This window comes from Emydura macquarii, unplaced genomic scaffold, assembly GCF_026122565.2.
Source record: "Emydura macquarii macquarii isolate MOO-44397 ecotype Brisbane River unplaced genomic scaffold, CSIRO-AGI_Emac_v2 contig_1253, whole genome shotgun sequence".
NCBI classification, from domain to species: Eukaryota; Metazoa; Chordata; order Testudines; family Chelidae; genus Emydura; species Emydura macquarii.
This window is the reverse complement of record NW_027131390.1, coordinates 18,313,262-18,336,761: the sequence shown is the minus strand read 5'-3', so window position 1 is coordinate 18,336,761 and position 23,500 is coordinate 18,313,262. Positions and strand designations below refer to the sequence as shown.

The 23,500-nt window shown below is 38.1% G+C and overlaps 1 protein-coding gene across 1 annotated transcript in view; it reads right to left on the bottom strand.

Moving 5' to 3' along the window:
• Window positions 1-1,752: 1,752 nt before the first annotated feature.
• ABCB7 (ATP binding cassette subfamily B member 7) overlaps window positions 1,753-23,500 on the bottom strand; it is a 64,008-nt gene continuing 42,260 nt past the window's right edge. The window contains exons 8-17 of the mRNA XM_067548259.1: window positions 22,871-22,959; window positions 22,692-22,779; window positions 20,967-21,141; window positions 17,567-17,724; window positions 16,815-16,978; window positions 16,536-16,665; window positions 15,903-16,074; window positions 7,067-7,170; window positions 4,735-4,842; window positions 1,753-2,465 (exon numbers count right to left, since the gene is read on the bottom strand). Of these exons, the coding sequence (XP_067404360.1) occupies window positions 2,247-2,465; window positions 4,735-4,842; window positions 7,067-7,170; window positions 15,903-16,074; window positions 16,536-16,665; window positions 16,815-16,978; window positions 17,567-17,724; window positions 20,967-21,141; window positions 22,692-22,779; window positions 22,871-22,959 (1,407 nt within the window). The 3' untranslated portion in view covers window positions 1,753-2,246. The remainder of the gene's footprint in view (window positions 2,466-4,734; window positions 4,843-7,066; window positions 7,171-15,902; window positions 16,075-16,535; window positions 16,666-16,814; window positions 16,979-17,566; window positions 17,725-20,966; window positions 21,142-22,691; window positions 22,780-22,870; window positions 22,960-23,500) is intronic.

Here is a 23,500-nt window from a genome sequence, read left to right as displayed (position 1 = left end):
ATTATTGGTTCCAGATTACTTTCAACATAATGCTAGTGTTAGATCCATTTTTAGGCAATTAACAGAGTATATAATATTGAAATATTACTAAATACAGCTTCTGTACATAAATCAGTACATACAGCAGTAGAAATGTTATTTAATTAAAAATCTAGTGGAGTTATTTGAAGTCGCACCATATATGAAACGAAAAAAAGTCTCAAAAGGAACTGTTAGCAACCCTCTACTAACTGTTTCTGGCCGTTCAGATGATTATATTGTTGGTCATCTCTGTACTGCTATGACAAATTTTAAAAGGAGACATTCCATTGGGGAAAATAAAGGAAGGACCCTAAATAGAAATAATTCTGAACTGTCATCACAGATTAGCACAATTTTACCTTGCTTCTACACTCCAAGGATGAAGGTTATTAATTTTTGTATTTTGACATACTCTTTCATTGAGGATATGTTATGTACCAACACAGATTATTTTTCTCCTACATAATTTTAACAGAGAGAATGAGACTAGCCAGAAAGGAAGAACTCCAAAACTCGGCCTCCTTTAACTTGACTTCTTTAACTCCTTTAACTTTTTGTAACGGCTTGATGACGACAAATTCAGCTAAAATAAAAGTTACAACAAAAAAAGTAAATTATTTACATTTGCAGCCACATTTTAATCAGTGTTCAGTAACTTTGGGTTTTTCAATTTCTGGGTGCCCACCTGGAGGCACTTACATTCCAAATTTTCAGAAATGCGGCGGACCTGCAGCTCCCATTAACTTCACAAAATCAAATACAGGTTGGGCACCCAAATTAATGAAGCCTGAAAATTCTGGCTTTGGTCTTGTCCATTATCTTACTTTATTCATTTGGAAGAAGTTAACTGCCTGTTTTATTAGAAAGTGAATATCCCAACAAATCTTTAAAGGTGACCTGAAATATTCTGCAGCCAAGTCTTGAGTTCAACATTTAAGGTTCTCCTCCAACAGTTAATTAATAACTAAGGGCTTATCTATACAGGGAAATTTACCAGCATAATTATACCATCATTAAACTAGTATAATACACCTTGTGGACACATTTATTCTGCTAATGAAATAGGCTAAACCGGAAAAAGGTACTCCTATTCGGGAATAGCAGTGTCCACTCAGGGAGTTATATGAGGATGGAATTGGAATATCAAGGTTTAGTTATGCCAATAAGTTTCTCCATACAGATAAACTCAGACAAAATCTTAAAGCCCAGTCCTATGAGGTCTTGCAAGCTGTAGAGGAATTTAAGTTTTCTCAGAATGTCATAGGTTTGGGCCTTGGGTACAGAAACCTATATGATTATTAGGACAATAGCCCTAACAATATTTTGGTTGATTTCTCATACAATCATGCAAAATGATAGACATATACCATTCTTTCACAAGCTAGCCTTAACTGAACTTTAACTGTTCCCTAGGATCATGACTGAAATAAAGCAGAACTCAGTTGTCAAAGACACAGAACCTTGAACTCCCATCTTGGCACATAAGTAAAGGCGACTGTATTTTATAATCTTTTGTTTTACAACATTTATGTTATATCACATTATATTCTGTTAATTAGGGATTTTAAATTGTTCTTATAAATACACGTTATTTCCTCTTTAATGGGACAACTGTGAAGTTTTCCAGCAAGGAAAATACCAAGTTATTTTGGAGGAATGAATAGGGTTGTTCCAAATTTGAGTTTGCTACCAAAGTGTTTTTTGCTTTGTTGTTCTTAAAAAGGAAACACATTATTTCAAGCCAGAGAGTCATTTAATAACTAAGTACATCTTATTTCTTAGTATACAAATTGAACAGAATCACATAAAAATATAAAACACCTTTACCAGCCATCAATGCTGGAAAGTAATATAAACTAAGCAGTACACAGCCTTGTTCTTAATGATCGTTCAAATAATTCCATCTTTGCCAGCTGAAACGGTCTAGGTCACCGGACAAGTGATTGCCAATAAAATGTCTGAAACTGCCATAAAAATACATGTTGTTAATTAGTGATAAACTGAAAGTTTTAAAAAACTCTCACGCACCTCATTAAATATTAGAGATTCTGACAGAAATAAATCCTTTGGTTGAAGACGTTATGTTGTGCTGAAATACTGTAAAAAAAGAAAAAAAAAAACCAGGAAGTGTCTGAATTGTTTGTTTTTTCAAACAAGAGCTGTGCTTCAGTGCAGCTTGTGTCACCATTTAACTAGCAGCAGAAATTTAATCCTGCATCACACACTTAGCATGAACAGTTTCCACAGCCCTTCACACTGTTGATAATTTCCTCTTGTAGCTTCTTTCTTTCCTCGTCTTTGGACATATGGTTATTTCTCTCTTCCCACTTCTGGTTGTTATTACTATTTAGTATTCTGCTGCTCTGTGTATGCCACATCTCATAGTAGAGACTGCTGGTACTGGCAAGAAGATCTAAATGGCTACCACGTTCAGCAACTTTACCCTGTAAGATATATGTAAGTTAGTGACTGAACACTATCAGATCGCTCGAATATGACGGTGGTCAAAGCATAGCCCAGACAGTTTCACAGTGTAATTCACAGAAATCCTCCTCTTTAATAAGGAGGTAAAACCCACAGAGACAGGCTTATACAGTCTCCTCAGGCTACACTCCATGTTAAAGATAGAGAGCTGCAATCTTCTCCAGGTTATAAAGATTAGGTGCAGACCTCAGGTCCCAGGTGGACAAAGCTTAGGGCTTGTCTACATGAAAAACTGCACCAGCTTAAACTTAAGGTACAACTTCATATATAGTGCTAAACATATTTTAAGAGCTAGGTTTTATTATAATTATTAAACTAGTGCAAAGGCCATACGAATGCTGCAAAATAGAAATAAATCGGCCTTATTTTGACTTAGTTTAAGTTGACTAGGAATACATTTATGCTAAGATGAACTAAACCGTTTTAAAACCAAAAATAAGGCTGTGCAAAGCCCTGTGTCGACACTTAAACTAAATCAGTTTAAAACCGGATTTAAGTTAAATTGGTGCAACCCATGTGTTTTGATAAGGCCTCAGTTGCTCCTATGTTAGAAAGTTCAGTTACTGAAACTATACTGGCAACTAGGTGTGTCTGTGCTCTCTGTGGGTCTAGAAAACTAAGCTCACTTATTAGCCTAAGAAGATAATAAACTCTCTGATGTAATATTTACATCATGCAGCAAAATGGTTACATGATTTTCCAGTCCTTTCTCCTTTCCTAATACTTGGCTGTCACTAGTGTACCCTGCAAGCAAGCACTGACTATGTTTCGTGAACCAGCCAGCCAGCAGGGAGTGATGCATCATGTTATCTGACTGAGCACATCATTCAGTCTCTACTGAAATAGCAGCTTGGAAAAGCAAGACAACTGATGAATCTAAGCATCCCAGCTGCTCAGCTAACACTAATGAACTAGTTTAATTGTGTTTCTTTTTAAATCCAACAGTTATATTACAATACAAAACATACTCTTACTGTGCTCTGATACATTATATCATTTACAGATCGGCTCATTACATGTTATAAACCATAGTAAATGATGTGCTAGGTATGACTTTTTACAGAAAAGTACAGTCACATGAATGTCAGCTATTTAAATGTTTAGCAAAAGCAGCAAACAGCAGACAGGTGGGAAGTGAGTTTACTCCATTATCTAATTTTGTCTCAGCCATCTGAATCTCAATGATATTGAGAAATACCATTAACTCACTTTGAAATTTTTTGTTTAAGAAACTCCAGCACAAACGTTTAATGCACCAAATTCTGTTTTCTTCTAGATATACACATTTTAATATTTTAGTCACTGAAGATTTCAATGGTTTCAGGCACAAGAACAGCAAATTAAAACAGATGAACAGCACACACTACTAAATTTAACAAATTTAAGAAGATCTATAACCAGCAGACTAAATTTAAATCACTAATATCTACTGAGTTATCAATTAAAAAAATCTATCAAGTGATTGTTGGGGGCACACTGTTTTATTCTAACCGTATTACTCAAATCTGTGTAACAAAGGAAGGTGGACATAGAACAGAGTGAGTATGAGGTGATGGCTGAACAGTGATATTAATCAAATATTGAAAGGGTCTCTTTTTGGGGGTAGAGAGGAAGACCGAGAGAATAATTACAATTTTCTAGAGCTACCAGCCACAATAGAGAATGGTGCTCAGATTTCTAACGTAATTAGATTGAACAATCCTGCAACAGTTTTATCTGCAGAAACACAGAGCACACAGTCCTCTCTTTTTTACTCAAAGTGAGAAACAATGGATGTGTCTGAAAAATAGCCACTCATTGGGTGAGGAAAATAAAATATAAATTGGGGGTACACATTAGAAATCCAACACGACAGGAATTCATAATAGAGGTAAGATGTACAACACCTAAAACCAACACTGGAGTGCCCATTGAATCTGATTTATAGTAATTACTTAAAACACTAGTAAATACATGTAGTTAAAAGTATTATACAAGCACACTACAACATATATAAACACAAGCATACATATATACAGATACAACTTATCAATGGCATAAATTGTGTGTATTTGTTGCAGGAAAAATAACTATATAAGAGAGACCGGGCTAGATTTTTCAGATATGGTTCATTTCCAACAAAGACAGTTTAGTTCGGTGTACTCAGAAATAATTTTAAACATACATACAGAGTCACTAAAACACTGACATTATGTCAAAGTTGAATTACATAGAATGATAGTTTCTCACCTGATCCAGGACAATTATTTCATCTGCATCAACTACTGTTGACAATCTGTGTGCAATGAAAACAGTTGTTCTGTGCTTCACCACGTCCCTCATGGCACTTAGAATGTTCTGCAAAATTAAAAATATGTGTATATATATTTATGCATTTAAGAGGAAATAAAATCAGGTCATGTAACATGACAAAATGTTTTAATTAATATTGAAGAATGTCTTCAAAGCCCCAAATTGAGAAATAACTGGGACTATTTATGGAAGAAGCATCAGAATGCCTAGAACAAGACCCCAAGTAGCTCTGTAAAAACCCTCAAAAGTGGAGCTTCTTAAGGTGAAGGAAAGCCGAGAGAGGTTACACTTCTCTATGAAATTTGAACATCTAAAGGTGATGGAATTTGCTCACCTTCAGAAAAAACTTCTATAGTTTGACTGTACAAGAAACAGTGCTGATAGCAGTGGCAAGGGCAGGTATAGTGTTTTACTCTCCAAATCAACAAAAATTCAAGAACAGCTAAGATTGTGGGTATGTCTACACAATGGAGATTACACACCAGCATAACTATGCCATGGGAGCTATGCTGGCATAACCTGCAGCCTACGTTGATGAAAGGGGTTTTCCATTGATGTAGAAACACCATCTCCTCAAATGATGGTAGACAGGTTGACAGAAGTATTTTTCATCAACATGGCTGCGTTTACACTGGGCATTAAGTAAGCAAAGCTACGTCAACGGAGGGGTGTGGATTTTTCACCCCTGGCCGAAATAGCTACACCAAGCTAAATTTTAAGTGTAAACCCTGGCCTTTGTCAACAGGGAATACAAAACCACAATAGTCCAGGGAAATATTTCATATTTACAGCCATCCCCATCAAGTCAGAAGCAGTGTTTCCTTTTCCACCTTCATGAGCTGCATATCTCAGGTGCAAAAATATGGTTTAAGGCAATAATGCAATAAAAGACCAACAACATGGCCACAGCTAGCCCAGGTTCATGAACTCGGGATCTAAGACTAGATGCCATGGGCTTTTTACCCTAAGACAGCTTGTATAACTGCTACAGAAGCTGGAATATGCATTTTATTGTCTTTAAATAAAGCTAGCCTTTGTCAGAAAACATTGTGATTACAAGATATAAATTTCTGGAAAGATCTAATTTTTATTTGCTGTCTTTAAAGTGCAGCTGCGTTGTGCAAACATTCAGCTTTATTTGGCAGCCTTGAGAATAGGGGAAAAAAGTACTCTTCAGAAATGTGTGTTACAAATGATAAAAACATTAGTCCGGGGAAGTGGTTTACTTCAGACAGGGGGATCATTATTTATATTCTACACCATAAGCATGTAGCAAGTGTACATTATTAAGTGACTTCTCTAGGTCTGTAAAATAAGCACAATCTAGTGATCAGAGGTCAAAGTATGCCAAATAATCTACACAAGTGGAGACAATTTGCAAGCAGCATTCTTTTAGCTCTAGTTTTAGATAACACGATTAGTTCATGAAATTATTGTTACTGCTGAGATACTGCAGTTGCTGTGGTAGTGTCATGACATCTGTGTCACAACATCCTGATGTTTCACAGCCCTTCCTATGAAATGAATATAAATTAATACCAGCAATGCAGGTTATGCGTACATGACTTGCATCTCAGTTGATGCTCCAGAATGAATGAAAGGTTTTCTATTTTGCATTATGTTACAATCATTTAAATGACTTATATTTTAATGAATGTTATATGGCACCCAAATGCCTCTATTTAAGTGGACTGTAGGCTTCATACACCTTGAGTACATTAGGCAACTGCAACAGTTTAAAATGATGTAGGCTTGCTGCAACAGGATGTCATACTGTAAAACAGAACAGTAGTTTGGATGTGGACCTGACATTGCTGGCCCTGGCTCAGTGTAGTTTGGGAATCTCAGGCTCTGCAGGGCTCAGGCTTGTGGGGCTATAAAATTGCAGGGCAGACATTTGGGCTTGGGGTGGAGCCCAGACTCAGACTCTACGACAGGCGAGGGTCTCACAGAACAGGCTTCAGCCCAAGGCCAAAATGTCTACACTGCAATTTTATAGTCCTGTGAGCTGGAGCGCAAGTCAGACCTGGGCTCTGGGAGCAGTGCTGTGGGTTTTTTTATCACAGTGTAGACATACCCTCAGTGTCTCAACTCTTGGCCTTTGGGGAAAGAGTCTTCATTCTCTAGGACTTTTCATTGACAATACTAAAGAATTAGAATAGCCGGACAAAAAGCAAATACGATAAACACTCTTCTGAGGTGATTGGAGGGCCAGCAGAGTTGGACAAAGTGTAGCTGAAAAGGCTTTAGATTATTCATCTTAATTTACCTCTTCTGTAATTGAATCTAAAGATGATGTGGCTTCATCGTAGAGAATAATAGGAGGATTCTTTAAGATGGCTCGACCAATAGCAAGTCTTTGCTTTTCCCCTCCTGAACAACAGAGAGAAAAAAAAAGGTTATTTTTTTCCTTGATCACCATTGCATGCTATTCTAATACCCATGATAAAGACAGACACCTACAAGTAGGATACACCTGAAGCTCTTTTTCATTCATCTTTGCCATGCAAACACATTTTATATAAAAAGAGACGGATGACAACCACATTACAAGTAACCTCCATCCATTTTGCTCATCCGAGTCTTGAACTTACATGATAATTTACACACAACACTAAAGTCCATTTGAGGCTGAAATGATGACTGGAATTACTAGGCTTTTGGTTGCCCCCAGCAGCCATTTTTCTGAATAGTGACACTAGATGCGTTAGCCCAATGTAAGATTGATTTCAATTTTGAAACCAATGTTAAAGCTGGACACAAAGTAACCTTCCATTCAAACACAATTTAGTGGGATGACAAAAAGTGTTCAAGTTTTTGAAAAAGTGCCCAGCTGTTCTTTGAAATAATATTTAGCTCTTATATAGGGCCTTTTATTTCATGTGCTTTTCAAAGAAAGCTAAGAATCATTATTTCCATTTTGCAGATGGGGAAACAGATACAAAATGATTAGCACAAGATCAGACAGGTTAGTAGCAGAGTCAGGGATAGAACTCAAATCTTCTGATTCCAGTTTGGAGGGTATTGGACTGGGATCATGCTGCTTCCCACTCAGGACTATACACTCTTATACAAAGTTCTATGCCTAAAATAGCCTCCTTCATCACAGACATCTCACAACATCACATGCCTCCACCAAATCTCTCTCACGACTCATTTCTGGCTGGCCTCCACTATTTGCCTTTAACTCAGATGCTCACTAAAAATCCATTATGTTAACATTAAACATGATTCTTAAACTGATTGCAGCAGCCTGAAGTTCTTGCATATAAAACACATAATCCCCCCCACAAAAAAATAAATGATCCCCATACCACCCTTTTTTCTGCCTTGTGGTTCTGTTGCTCACTAATCCCCACCATCTCATATTGATGCAACCTGTATATATTAGAACGTAAAGTCCCTGGGACAGGGACTTAGTCTTATTTATTTAAAGCATCATATCCAAACCTATGTCAATAAAACGTGCATTTCAACCATTTTTAAATTCAGTGGAGCTTGCACTGAGAATCCCCTGCAATAAGTAAAGCTACTGCCCCCATTTTAAAAGCCCACTTTAACATATCCCAATTTCTAATACAGTTTCTTTCTCCACCTTAAAGGCCAACCTCTAATACACAATCACTTTTTACTGTCTCTTTGGGAGTGACTTATTACAAGCAATGGTATGGCACAAATCATGGTAGAGGAAAGCAGGTGCTCTTTTAAGAGCATTTAAAATCCAGTAAATATTTGTGTATGCAGTGCAAGCAATTAACATTCATGTATTTATCTTCCTATATTTTTTTCATCTAATACCACCATATTCGTGGTGAAGTGCCACCCCTACCTGACAAGGACTTGTTTTAACAAACTGCTTAAGAGGATAATCTCATTTCAGTTTCAGCCTTAAGTGACTATGGTGAAGCTAAGCAATAAACTGAAGTGGCGCTATTTGCCCAAGATGTTATTTTTACTTCTCTCTTTTAAGAAATGTCTAATATGAAGAACTTTACTGTTTGCAAGAGCCCTTGCTTGAAAAGCATGCAGTTACCCCATAATCAATGGGCTTCTCTTATGCAGCTGGTTTACAGCATATACAGTTGCTTCATGTTTTTCTTTATGCATAATCCATCAAAGCAGTGTTAAGTGAATATTTTACACGCTTTTGTATTTGTAATGCTTAATATGATAGACAAATAAAAACATGTTTATATCAATATTTAAAATTTAAATTTATACTGCCTGCATAGGCTAAAACTGCTATTTTGATATTTGTTGTTCACTCTCTATGTAAACAGTTAATTTTAAAATGTATACTGTCCATTAAGCATTTTGCTCAGTGCATTTAATTGATAAAAGTTTCCTTTTTAATAAACTCTTTTCCCCACTGACCTTTTATTTCAGCATCATATAAGTGAGGAGATTCACTATCATGCAATGTTTTTAATGTTTCCTTCATCACATTAAAATCTAGAGAGACACATACATACGCTAGATAGATATTTCTGCTTGTTAAAGCTAATTTACAAACATTAGAGAAATGTCAATTCACTGACTTGATGGAATGTTTTCCACATTAAACATAGGCTACTTAGCTATCCATTTAAAAAAAAGTTTCTAAAATCTTTAAGTGTGCTGTTGGCTTGCTACAATTTACATTCCAGAATTTTACCATCACCACCACTGGATTATATGAAAAGGATTTTTCACCACAGCAAGTGAGCCATTTGTATACAGAATTCTGTTTGCTCCACGTAACAGGTTTAACATCTATAGAATGAGGGCTCATAATTACATTTCCCTAGCTTTCTAATGAAAAGTGCTGCTACATATTTTCCATCTGGAAGTCCCTTATTTCTCCCTCTCCTCCACCCAAGCTTATTTTTAATATCACCAGTAGGGGAGCCTATCTTTCTTTTACTGAAACATACGCTGTCTATGAATAGACTCCGTCAAACCCAGCTTCTCCCATTGTTAAAATGAAATATCTGGATTTCAAGGCAGTCCACTTAAATACAGAGTGTACTCACCAACTTCCCTCTAGTTTTCCCCTGTACCCTTTATTAGAATGCTTGGGGAAAAAGCCTCATGGGGAAGGACTGTGTGTGTTTTCATCAGGAAATGTGAGGCTGAACTTATTGTTTTAATCTCTAATGAACTAAAGCAGATAAGCAAAAATTTAAAATGATTTTGGGAAGAGGCTCTGGCTTTCATTTCACAATTCCAGAAAAATATGAAACTTGAAAGTCATCACGACAGTGATGACACTCAAATGGAGCTATTTAGTAAAGTCAGAGGTTTCTCTAGAAGCGTAAACTAGTAGCAAGATGTATCAAGTCCATGAAGAAAACAATGGAAGAATAAAGCCAGTTTACATCCTGTAAGTCACATACAATGTTGCTGGCCAAAATGTTTTTATCCCTATCTACAAGGTTCCACATAAGTTCTGTTTTGCTTATATCTCATCTTCCTCTACTCCCTCACTCAGGCTCTGGGCTATACAAATTCTGCTTTCCTTCAAGCCTCCACAAATGCCTTCATACTGTCTCCTGTACCTGGAGTGTCCTCCCTGACCATCTGTGCACATTATCTCTGTCATGCAATCACTCTTTTCTGATAACCCACCACTCCAGTAATGTGCCATACTGTCACGTTAATCTAAAAGTTTTTTTTTAAAAAGGGAACACAAAGCACACCTTGTGAAGTCAGGCAACTGCTCAAAAATGCCAGTTTTCAGATATGAACTTTAAACTTCTCATATATTTTGTTTAAACTTCAAACTTCATCATGTGGGTTTTCAGTGATAGACAAAAACACTTCTTTCTTTGGGAACTTTTACATTGCTGGGCTAACAATACAGCTATAAATAGATAAGTTATTTCCTTTCAACGTGCACTCTAAGAACAATGCACACACCACTGCATACATTGGCTTTTGGATTTGGTAAGGAGCAGGTGGTGCCTTATGTCTTTGAACCCTAAGACAGAAAATGGACACTCAGGCATCTGAGTTTTTTGATCACCACACCTTGAACTTTCCAGACTATCCACCAAGAAGGAAAACCAAGTCTATTAGTGGAATAAGTGTAGGAGTACTTCACGAAATGGCTACCACATTCCACCTTCAGGCAGCTGTACATTATAAATAGTGTTCCGCATTTTCAGTTTTTACCAATTTTCATTGACAACTCTTTTTAATAAAAAAAAAGGTAAATTAAGTTTTTACCGATTTACACCCATTTATCAATCCACTCAGCATTTTTTGGATACTTATTTTTGTTAAACACTAAGCTTTACGTGATTGTTGCGTACTGTAACTCTGAGATTTAAGCAGTTTCTCTCTCTCTCTCACACACACACACACACACACACACACACACACACACACACACACACACACACACACACCCACACACACACACACACACACACACACACACACACACACACGAGGTCAGAAAATCAAATGTTAATACCGTGCTATGATTGGCTCACAAAGAGACGCTGCCTGCCTATTTCTGTGTGTTCGTTTAGCATGGCACTGAATTTAAACAATCAATCCTCCACAGCTAAAGATATGTAATGCCCCCTATCCATCCTGTTACCTCCTTTAGTGCCAATTTCCTTACAGGATTGGATGAATGGGCCTGGGTTCTTCTGGATCCCCACATAGCCAGTCCTGCCCTCTCTGTGGCTGTCTTCCAGACTACCACAAATGGACTTCTCTCTGTTTCAGGGCCCACAGGGGAGGGCATCTCACTCCCTATTGGTCAAGCTAGCTCTTCTTCCTGGGCTTTCCCTTGTCAATCATTTGACACTGTCCAATCCTCCGAACAGGCAAGCCTGCAATCCTTTCCCTAACCAACAGGGGCCCCTGTTGTTCTACCTAGCATATCCCCTCTCTCCCTTGGTTGCCAAGCAGCCTCTGTGGGTTGGTCTACACTACAGAATTTTGTTGACAAAGTCAGCTTTTGTCAACAAAACAGTGGAAGCGCACACACACTGAAATGCTCCTCCCACTGATGTAACTGTCCTGCTAGGCTGACATAATAAAACCACCTCAACTAGAGGTGTAGGGCTTATGTCCCTGTAGTTAAGGCGACAACTGACACTGCCTTTCTTATATCGGCTATGGCTGTCATTCTTGTCAATGCCATGAAATTTACAAGAGAACTGGGCAGCTAGAGCCCAGCTGCTCCCTGCTCCCCTGGAGAACTGAGCGGCTGGACCCCGACTCCTGATGGGGAACAGGGAGGAGAGATGCCCGGGGCAATTTTTCTGCCTGCTCCTCACTAGGAGCCGGGCAGCCTTGTCAATTTCATGGCTGAGCTGTGAAATTGACAAGGCTGCCCAGCTCTTGACAGGGAGAGGATGGTGAAGCCAGGGCAGTTAGACCCCACTCCCTGGGGGCAAGAAGCCCTGGGTGGCTTCCCCCAGCTCCCAGAAGGAAATGGGGAGGGAGGGGCTGTCCAGTGGGAGCCCAGGAGCCTGTGGGGCAGCCCTAGGCTCCCCGCAGGGAGTTGCCAGCAGAGCTGAAAGACCAGGCTTTCAGCTCCCCACACTACTCCCCTTAGGTTGGTGGAAGTGCATCTGGTGAGGACGCACACCAGTGACCCAAGGAGGGTTGTGTGGACATCAGCCACCGCAGTAATTAATGTGGTGGCTGTAAGTTGAACTAACATAGGTCAACTTATCTTTGTAGTGTAGACAAGGCCTGAGTCTGCTATTGGCTCCCCCTTCATACCAGGGACAGTGTTCGTCTCCCTGCGCTACCAGCACATACAGCCCCAGGAACCTAGGTGAGCTCCTTGAGGATAAGATATGGTAAAAAGGTAAACATGAAGTGAAAACACAAATTTATACCTGAATAACAACAAGAAAAACAGTGCTTAGAAATTTTCAAGAAAAGTAAAGATGGGAGTGAAGAGGATGCATTGCGCTTCAAGTACTGCAACAATTATGTCAGTGATCACGCCGAAAGAATAAAGGAGCATGCTGAAAGTAAGTGACATAAGAAGCTTAAAGAAGAAAGTGAGCTTTGGGATAAACAATCAATATCAAGAGCTTTCACCAGGACTTTAATGAAAGAGAGGACACAGCACAATTCTGTTAATGAATTTGCATGTGCTCCTTGTTTTGCTGGATAACCGCTGTTAATAGCAGAGGGGCCTATTGGTGACTTTGTTTGACAATACTGTCCAGCAGCTAAAATGCTTCCTAATGCAGACAACTTCACTCATAAGTATCTGAAATAAAATGACAATGCTTTAGTATCTAAACTAATGGAACAAATTGATGGAAATGTGGTGTGTAGTCTGATTTTTGATTAATCTCCTGGTGCTTTGGACCACCTGGTTCTTGGCCTTTTGTTTTCATTTTTTATTTCGAAGCATATAAACCTGCATTGTTTTGTGCCAATGTGATATTCATCCCCTCTGCTGACAGCAGTTTTGTCGACGCAGTAATAACTGACATGTTTGATAGGTATCAACTAACTTGGGAAAATATGGCCACAACTAACATAGATTCTGTTTCCTACATGGCTAAGTTTGCATGGGAGATTAAACTCAATCAGAAACTAGACCTCCTGCATATTGTCCTGTTCATCTGATTAACATTGCACTGCCAGCAGCTACTGCTACAGAAGAAATGAAAGATGTGAAACTTTTCATCACTGGATTTGGGACCATTTACAAGCATGCCAACAGGTAGAAAGCATTGTTTTACACAGTGCAAGACAAGTGCAGAGCCAACTGCCGATTACCTATCCCTATTATGCCACATCAGTGGATGAGCTTGTATTTCACTGCCTGTCATGTAAATAATGAGTGGACTGTGGTAATGCATCTCCTAGATCATCCTCAATTTGTTGGTTCTAAAGCAGAAACTCTAAAGAGACAGGCAAATAACCAAAATAACCACCAGATTCTGCACACCAAGGTAACATTCATTGTTGAAAACATGGAACCACTGTGTGATAATCAGAAAACACTAGTGTTTTCGCCGACTACGACCAACACATTTGCCAATATAGACATTTACCGGATCATGACAATCAAAATCTAAGCAGAACTGAGCGCAAAAGTTGCAGAGAAACATATGGCAAGAAAAGCCAGTGTCTCTGGAAAGCTCTCACACTCTGGAACATAAGAAAACAAAAAAAGTGTTCAAAACCTTCAACACAACCACCTTCCACGAGAAATGGAAGATGACCTTGGCTCGCAATCTGAACCCCAAAGTGCTCGATGCCGAAGATTCTTTTTGGAATGTCATCCAGGTGTTGCACCCTTTCCTCACAGTGAATTTTGCAGCAGACTATGACCATTATGCCAGAGTGTTTCAATCATTTGCCACTAAAGATGACATTTCAAATCTGAAAAGAAAATTTACTACTTACATAAACTTGCCTAACCCTGACAATGCGAAACTGGATGTGCTGGCTTTTTGGAATTATCATTAAGACACACTTCCCAACTTCAGCAAAGTGGCATGGTGAGCTTTGAGTGTATCTCCTGGATTTACTGATACAGAACACATGTTTTCAAAGTTGGACTACCTCCAAGACAGCAAGGGTATTTTGAAGAAAATTATGCGAGCATACACAAGCCAGGATTTCTGGAAAAACTACTAGGCCTGAGACACAAAATATGCCTTTGTCCTTATACTGTAGTAAATCAAAACTTTTTTTAAAATGTGTATATTACAAAAGTTTTATTTTTCTATTTTTTATTTTTAATCTGATTTCATCCCAGTTTTAATGTTTGGAAAATAAACACTGAAAAATTCCAGGACTTTTATTTTACAAATAAAAACTGAAAACGCAGAACACTAATTATAAAATATTTGCAAGCAACATAAGAATACAGACTACTATATAAAATGTAACATTTATTCTTTTGTTACAATTATCCGTCAAGATAAACAATTTTAGTTTTGCCTAAACATGTACAATGTACACTTGTACATGCACACTTCATAGGTTAATAAATGTTGAAAATGCCTTGAGCATAAATCTAACAGCTTATTTCCTAATAAAACTTTAGTTTAAAAGATAGTTAAATTTAAAACGCAACGAAAAACATGCATGCATGCACACATACACAAATAAACACACAAAATTCTACACCTTTAATCCCCCTCATCCACCCACTCTAAAAGCCCTACAAATGAACAAGGTAAGGTATGAAGACATTTCCAAATTGCCATGCAATCAGTCATCCATCATTTGCTATCAGCCACTTAACTCTGTCTTCCACCCCTACCTTTTTCAAACATGCGTATATGTAATTTTATAGAACTATACAGAAGGGGCAGTGTAAGAACCAAGAGGTGGGAAAAGAGACAGGAGATGGTCATTTCTGACTGGCATAGAGGTGGCTGGGAGGAATTTTGGAAAGGTGATGCTGAAAGGCTGGTATCCCTATTGAGTTAAGGTCGTGGTACATTCTCTGTAGTTTATGGTGGTTGTGCTGCTGGGTGAGATGTGTATCTCTGGGAGGAGCAGGACAGGGTGTGTTAACTTTTTAGGTTTTGCATTAGGTGTGTAATATAGTGAGCAACTTTAACTGACAGAATGCTATGTGTATATATTAATTTATACTGATTTCAAAATAGCAAGTTACCATAAAATCCCATATATTATGAAAAGGATCAATTGCCAATATGCTGTACCAACATACTTCACATTACTACTCATAAAAAAACAGTGATATTAGTAGCTACACATTTATATTTAAAAATCCAAACATGGAAGGTCTACGTACACTTGCGTAAACCTACAATACAATGTAAGCACTAACACACACCATCAAACCAAACACAAAACATCAGACATTCCAATTCTATTCATACACATTCTTTTACTACCCCCAACACATCACACTCAAAGGAAAAAAGTGTATGTAATTCTGACATTACTTAATGTCTCCTGAAAATATGTTCCTTTAAATATCTTTTAGATTACAGTGGTCTTGAGCCACTGGTATCATTAATATTTAAGCCTACACTTACTATAAGATAGCTAAACACTTCAAATTAATGACATCTCGAGGTGATGTGTGAACTGTGAATACTGTTTGGAGCCAGTGAAAATGGTGCAAAGAATGTACATATTTATGAATTTACCTGAGAGCTTAAGTCCTCGTTCACCAACTTGCGTGTTGTATCCATTGGGCATTCGGAGAATAGCATCATGGATTCCTGCCAACTTTGCTATCTCATATACGTCTTCCGCTGACGCACTGATATTGCCGTATAAGAGGTTGTAGTAAATGGTGTTATGGAAGAGAACAGCATCCTACAATTATAAAGAGTATTTTAAATATGAAAACAAGATTGATACTTCATAGGTGCAGGTTGAAAAAAAAAATCAACACAGATTAGCTTATACTCTTCCACTGAGTATTAAGGGAAAAATGTTTCTGAGAAAATATTTTTTGATGTTTTAATATCTCGAACAGATATAAAATTTACTTTCAGTAAAATAATTCAGATCTTTATAATAGATGCTCTAGTTTTACCATCTCGCAACAAGTGTTAATGACTAAGCATGTAAAACATTGCGTGAGAAACCTCTTCATGTTTGATGTTTCAAATACAAAAGTTACAAGGTTCCTGAAATACTGAAGCAACAGAGACTTTCAAATTAAGCCTGACAACACCACTCTGCTAATCCTGGCTTCCATTTGAACCACAGCTTCTGAATATCAAAAATTACACCATCAAGGACAACTTCTGGGATGTTATAAAACATTATACCTGAGGTACAATTCCTATAGCCTTCCTCAGACTTTCCAAGCTGACATCTTGTATATTCTGACCAGCAACATAAATGTTTCCTTTCTGGGGTTCAAAGAAGCGGAATAGTAATCTCACTATTGTGCTTTTTCTAAAATTGAGAGAGGTTAAATTTTAGTTTAGCATTTGTAAAGCTCAATGCATATAAAAGTGTCACAGAAAAAAATATCCAAGGAGAATAAAATTATATTTACAAACTCCAATCAATGATGCAGAATTTGGCATAGTCCATTTACCCACCCTGACCCACTACCTCCTACAATGGCCACTTTCTTTCCTGAAGGGACTTCAAAAGACACTCCATTAAGGACTTTCTGCCCCTCAAGGTATTCAAAATGCACATTATCAAAGGTGATGGTAGCAGTCTGTGGTGTGATGTGCAGCGGTGGAGACAGCTCTTTGTCCTATTAAAAAAAAAAAAAAAAAAAAAAAAGTGCCACTTTACACACTGCCCAGAATGTATTTCAAACAGTTCAACAAGCTAAACAGTCAATTTCCTAATTCAAAAAGAGAAAGGCAGCTGCTTTAGCTTTAACCAGTTAAAATCCATTTCAGCCACACACGTGAAGATTGTGGTTCATTTCTCCCCTTTCCTGAAGGTCAAAAATTTCCCCTCTGATCATTCAGCTTCTAGGCAGCTTTTTTGCATAAATAAATTCTGCATCATTAATTACAACTAAAAGACTGAAGAGCATGGTGCAAACATTGAAATAAAAAAACCTCAATACCAATACAGCTTCTCTGTGAAATAACTTCCGTTCTTACTAAAAGGCTCTGAGAGACAAAAGCAAGAGCTTTTCTACTAGTTGTGCTTAACATACAGAAGGAACAGAGCTTCCTTATGCAGCATCTCCTTGTAGAACAGAAATTAGCACTGAAAGGTAACAGAGGATGAAGAGAGAACATTGCCAAAAAAAGCCCTATTAATGCTGAAGTACTTGGTAACCTTTTTTTTTTTTTTTTTTTTAAAAAGAACTTTCTAAATTACTTACTTTAATTCTTGTGTCTATGCTGAGCAGTGTAAACAAGGTGTTCATATCTATGAGAGCTTGCCTAGTCTCCCTGTACACTGTTCCCAGGAAGTTAAGGGGTAGAGAAAGCTGGAATAGCAGTCCATTCACCATTACCAGATCCCCAACTGTCATGTTTCCTTAAAATAAAGATGGGGGAGAGACAGCATTCATATATTAAGTATTTTACCAAGATGGCATATAAATATTTTAGGGAAGTTAGTGTGAAATTCAGCATAATCTGTGCTATGCCACTTTTACAATAGGACACGACTGTTTAACACCACAAAAGAAAAGTTATTTTTGGAGAAGCAGAATTTGTCCAGTGAAGTGCCACAGGGGTCACTTATGTGGATTTCATTACGATATTAATTTATCTTTAATATATTTTATTTTAAAAAGGCAGATAGCATAGTTGTAAAATCACAGAAAATTCTAGACTACGAGATGTTGCTAACTCCACTGTTTCTCTCTTTTCAATGGATTCTAAAAGATCCTAGAAATATAGGTAAGAAACAATCAAAGGAACCTAGTCATAAGGACCGGAGAGGGAACAGTAATTTTCTATGCGACTCTGGTGAGACCACACATAGGATGCTGTGTGAACCTCTGGGGAACTCAGTACCAAATACGTTGAGCAGGAAGCTATTCAAACAGACAAAAGAACAGACAGGCCTGACCTGTGAGGAAAAACTAAAAAAGGGGTTACTCCTCAGATGTTCTGAATTTACACTTAGCTGAGGAGAATGGGTAGGAAAGGGCTCCAAGGCACTTTTCAACTCCTCTGTTTATGGGCCAGCTGGGAGCTGGCCTAGGTTACACTGGCTACAGTAGTCAGACACTGCATCAGCCAAGGATCTGTCACAAGGTTGTGCACTCCACTACACCGCCTCCTTTACTCTGGCATATCCCTTAAGTGTGGGAAGAAGGGCAGGCACACAAACATATGCCACCCAAGGATTCCCATGTCAAAGGAAATCTTCATTACCACTTTAAGGCATCATTCTGGAGCTTTGTTCTGCTTGAGATATTTTAGTTCAGCTTAATTAAAATGATGACTAAATTGTTTCATTTTGCTGCCTTGTCAGTCTACAAGTACTTAATGGTTATTCCATCCTATCCAAGGTGGGAGAGTTTATATAGTGTGGTAATGGAGAGTTGAAAGATGGAAATGAGTGCAGAAAAATAAAATATGTGGAAACATTTCCTTACTGGGAGTCTATTAGATTGGGAATAGCCTTCTGAGACTAGTGGTGAAGCTTCACTAGAATCATTTAAAACTAGATCACCCACAGCTCTAGAGTCCAATACATAGTGTAGGGAAACAATACAGTGTCGGGGATGGACAAGGTAACCTAACAGGAAGGATTTTTCCCTTTTAAAAAATATTTTCAGTAACAAAACACATTGCCCAGCAAAAAGCCACATTAATCAATAAATATATAGTCCAATTTTTGTAATCCTTCAATTCATATTAAGAAAGGCAAGATTTACAAGTGTACTGGTAAGTTATGTTTTCTAGTAAATCTTTTCCTATCTAAGGTTATGTCTACACTACAGACCTTACAATGGCACAGCTGTACCACTACATCTGCGCCACTGTAAGGTCTCCCGTGTTGCCAATCTATGCCAATCAGAGAGCTCTCTCCTGCAGGCATAATTAAACCACCCCAACAAGTAGTGATAGTTATATCCCACTGATATAGCACTGTCCACACCAGTGCTTTTTTCAGTGAAACTTATATCGGTCAGGGGTGTGTTTTTTTCACATCCCTGACCAACAAAAGTTTTACCAACAACAGTGCAATTGTAGACAAAGCTGAAATGTCACATTCTTTAGACTGGTAGTTACCAGCATGTGCCATAACACTAAATAACTATAGACAGTCCTATTAGGTATAAGATCTACCTTCAGAGAACGGTTTCTCAGAGAGCTAGGCTATGGCTAGCCACTCTAAGCTGAATGGAGAGAGCTCTCCCATTGATTTAACTGATGCACCCCCAACAAACGGCAGTAACTATGTCGATGGGAGAAGCTCTCCCGCTGACATAGTGCTGTCCACACTGGCACTTAGGTTGGTGTAACTTATGTCGCTCAGGGGGTGGCTTATTCACACGCCCAAGCGATTTACATTATACCAGCGTAAGAGGTAGTATAGACATAGCCCTAGGATTGTTTCAGAATGAATGAACACCGAGTCAACAGATGGGCGCAAAAACTTATCTGTAACAGTCTCCATTATAGCCATCTCTTTCCATGAATCTATATATTCTAAGGATTCTGAGTTTCTCTAGAAAAGACAATACATTCAGCACGAGTTACTTTGCCAACTGCAAGTCTTAGAACCATCACTGTCTGTGGATCTTTTAAATAATGAATGGAGGTTTTCAGTATAAGTTAATTCATCCTTAGAAATACATAAAGTTCCCTTGACCATTACAAAATACTTCACTTCAATTTAAACAGTTGGTACAATTTATAAAAATACATTAATGCAAACATTTTTCTGTAAACTCAAATTGGAGATCTGAGAAAAGATCCCTTTCTCCCCAGTGTGAATTGCATTAACAGAGAATTAACGTTTAAATTTATGGATATCATTTGCAAAGAAGCAAGATTCTGACAATTAGATTCTGTTGTCCTGTAAACAACATAACAGAACAGGGTTTGCATACAGTTAGCACTCGAGATGATTGGGATTTTATTTTTTAAACTGCTGAATACTTGTATTTAACTTTAAGAGTGGCAGAGATGAGAGTGATTATTCACCTCCTACAGTCAGTGAACGTGCATATGTGATATTGTTTCCTTTAAAGAGAAAAACCAGTTTCTAAAGCACAGACCTCACTACCATACATATACATGACAGAATGAAGATACAATGATATCAAATGAGAAGGCAAATGCCCACCAATAAAAATCCCAGCAATAAAACAAATGCTAGATCAGTTCTGTCCAACAATAAAAATTAAACAAAATGGGATAAACAAAATTTTTAAAAAATCACTGGCATCATGACCAAAGTCAAAACCAAAAATATGATAAAAAAATTGCATTCACTTCAAAATGCCTGCAGTCCAGTAATACAGGTAGCATAAATTATTTTATGTTATCCTGTGGCCAAGTTTTATGTTGTTCTGTAAGTTTGTTTTACTAGTGCCTAGGACAGCTCACTTAGACCATTAGCTACATGAAAAGGGGAAAACTAAAAGAAAAAATTTTACCAAAAAACTAGAAGCAAACGTCCACCCCCGAAACAATAAGAATTTAAAGCTACAGAATCAGAAGCAGTAAAATCAGTTTTTCTAAAGCACTTTAATCCAATTCTATTATTAATCCAAAAAGGGAAACTTGTGTTTTACTTAGAGTCGGATCAATTACCTGCAATAATTCCCTGACTAGCAAGCACCATAATGGCTGTTAAGCCAACGCTGAATATAGCGCTTTGCCCAAAGTTCAGCACAGCTAAGGTAGAGGTAGTCTTCAGTGAGGCATTTTCATAGGTCTTCAAAAATTCATCGTATCGCTGGGCTTCATATTTTTCATTATTGAAATACTACAAGATATACAAAGATAGAAGGGAGTGACTTCCTATAAATGTACTAGAGTCAGTGTACTTTAGCTAAATATAAGAGTCATGTTTTACTCTCTCTCTCTCTCACACCCACACACACACACACCCACACCCATCCCTCTATACCTGTCAGGGCTTCAAAAATTTATTAGATATTTACTAGCTGGAGGATTATACCTAATACCCAGAGACAGATCCAAAAGATGATACAGAAGCCCAACCAGCAAGGGCCAAGGCCATGACCTGGTGAGAAGGCCAGAGCCCACCTAGCACTCCCAGGTGCTAGGAAGGGGAGGATTTAGGCTCTTCAGCAGATTACTGTTCCTGGACCTAGCTTGGGTGCTTCATCTTTTGTGTTAGTTGACCATCTTTTCTGTCTGCCAGAACTTTCCTGCTGCTGTGAGGATGACAAGGTCCTCACGATTTTACTCCTCATCCAATCTCCATTTATGGGTCCTTCTCTATAGATAATTTCGCTGCTTGTCTCTTTTTACTTATAGCTTTCCCAGGCAGTAAAGGCATGAAACTGACATGACTCCTGACAGTTTCAGGGTTGCCCACAGGAATCTGTGAAGATCTCTTTTCACAGCTGCTATTCAGTCTTATTTTTCATGCAGATAGTGAGATTGAGGTAAGATGTAAGGAACAGCGCACATGCACTAGAACTGTCCATCTGCTGGCTCAGAAAGACAGCAACAAAATCATTTACATTCAGAAGATGATTTTTGCATAAAGGATAGATTTGTTTTGTTTTGAAAATTTAAAATTTTGCAAATTGTCATTTTAGGCTCAAGCACTCACCAGGGAAAGCTTCCCACTAGTCACTGACGAATGGATTTGTCAATCCCTGCACACAGTTTTCACACTACCTAGTTTAGACCATTATCCGTTTTAAGAGAACTATAATTTTACAACATATTATTGGTCTGAATGTGTGACCATACAGCCTCACTTCACCTAGGCTGGAAGTGAAAACCAAAAGCAATGCCCACCCCCCAACAGCTTTCACTGGATGAGAAGCTTCTGCAAATGCCCAAAGAACCACTTCCTGCACATCAGTTTAGAAATTTTCTTGAGCACCTGTATTGGAATAAACCAGTAGCTCTCAGACTGTGATCCATGGACTACCAAAGGTATGTCCTTTCATGGTAGTCTGCTGCAGCATAACACATTTTGAGGACCATGAATTGGGGGGTTACAACGGGACAATCCAAGTGAGGATCTCTTTTTCACAAAAATGCTTCACAGAGAGGAAAAAATGGAGAACAGATGGAATAAGTTATTCACCAGACTACCATTCACAAGCTAAATATTATTTTAACAGCAACTACAAGGCAATGGAGCTGGAGTACCAAAAAGCGGATGATATTGTAAGCCAAAAAATGAAGGAGAATAGGGAAGAGGAGTTGATACTAAAAGTTGCTCTCTCAAACTGAAGAGGACACCCCTAAATTCACTTTGAATATATATGTTAATGGATAATTAAAACTTTATCACAGTGTTAAAGACGGTAGAAAGATTCAATGTCTTACCTTCACAGTTTCATAATTTAGCAGCGAGTCAATTGCAGCATTACCTGCATCATTATCTGCTTTGTTCATTTCTATTCTAAATCGAGTCCTGTAAAATAAAGTATTGCACTGTCAAAGAGTATTGGTTGCAATGAGAAGAATAATCTTTGAATCCTGACCCACTTTGGGGAATGCCTTACCTCCACTGTGTAACTCCTATCGTGAATGCTGTGTATGCACCGAGTGTCCCCAGGGTTACTAAGGCAAATTGTGCACCACATTTATAATACTGGAGGGAAAAATGCTAATCGTCAGTACCATTTAGAACACCAATATTATTTCATAATTATCACAAAAGTTGGATGGGTCCCTCCTAAAACAGATTAAAAGACATAGCACTTGTCCTGCACATTTTATAAACTAATATCAGGCTTGATCTAAACAGGGTAACAGGAAGGGGGTTGGCAAAGGAAGGACAGAGGTAACACCACTAAGATAATGAAACAACTCAGCAAGGGCTAGTGCATAGAATGGTGGAGTAAGGAAGGGCTTTTAAAACATTTTTTCTGCCTTAACAGAATAAAGTAATTAAATGTCTTAGTTTGCAAATTTTGTGAAGGCTTTGCAAAAAAAAGGTGAGTCTTGAGTGACAGTGGTAGCCTTGCAGATGAACCTTGGAAGGATGTTCCCCCTGTAACCCACTCTTAGGATGTATAGCTTTTGGAGAGAGTGCAAGAGAAAGACTGTAGAAAGCTGCGAGAGAAGCAGATGAATGAGGTATCAAGGCTGGTGTCTCTGACAGAGGGATACAATCAAATGATAGCAACAGA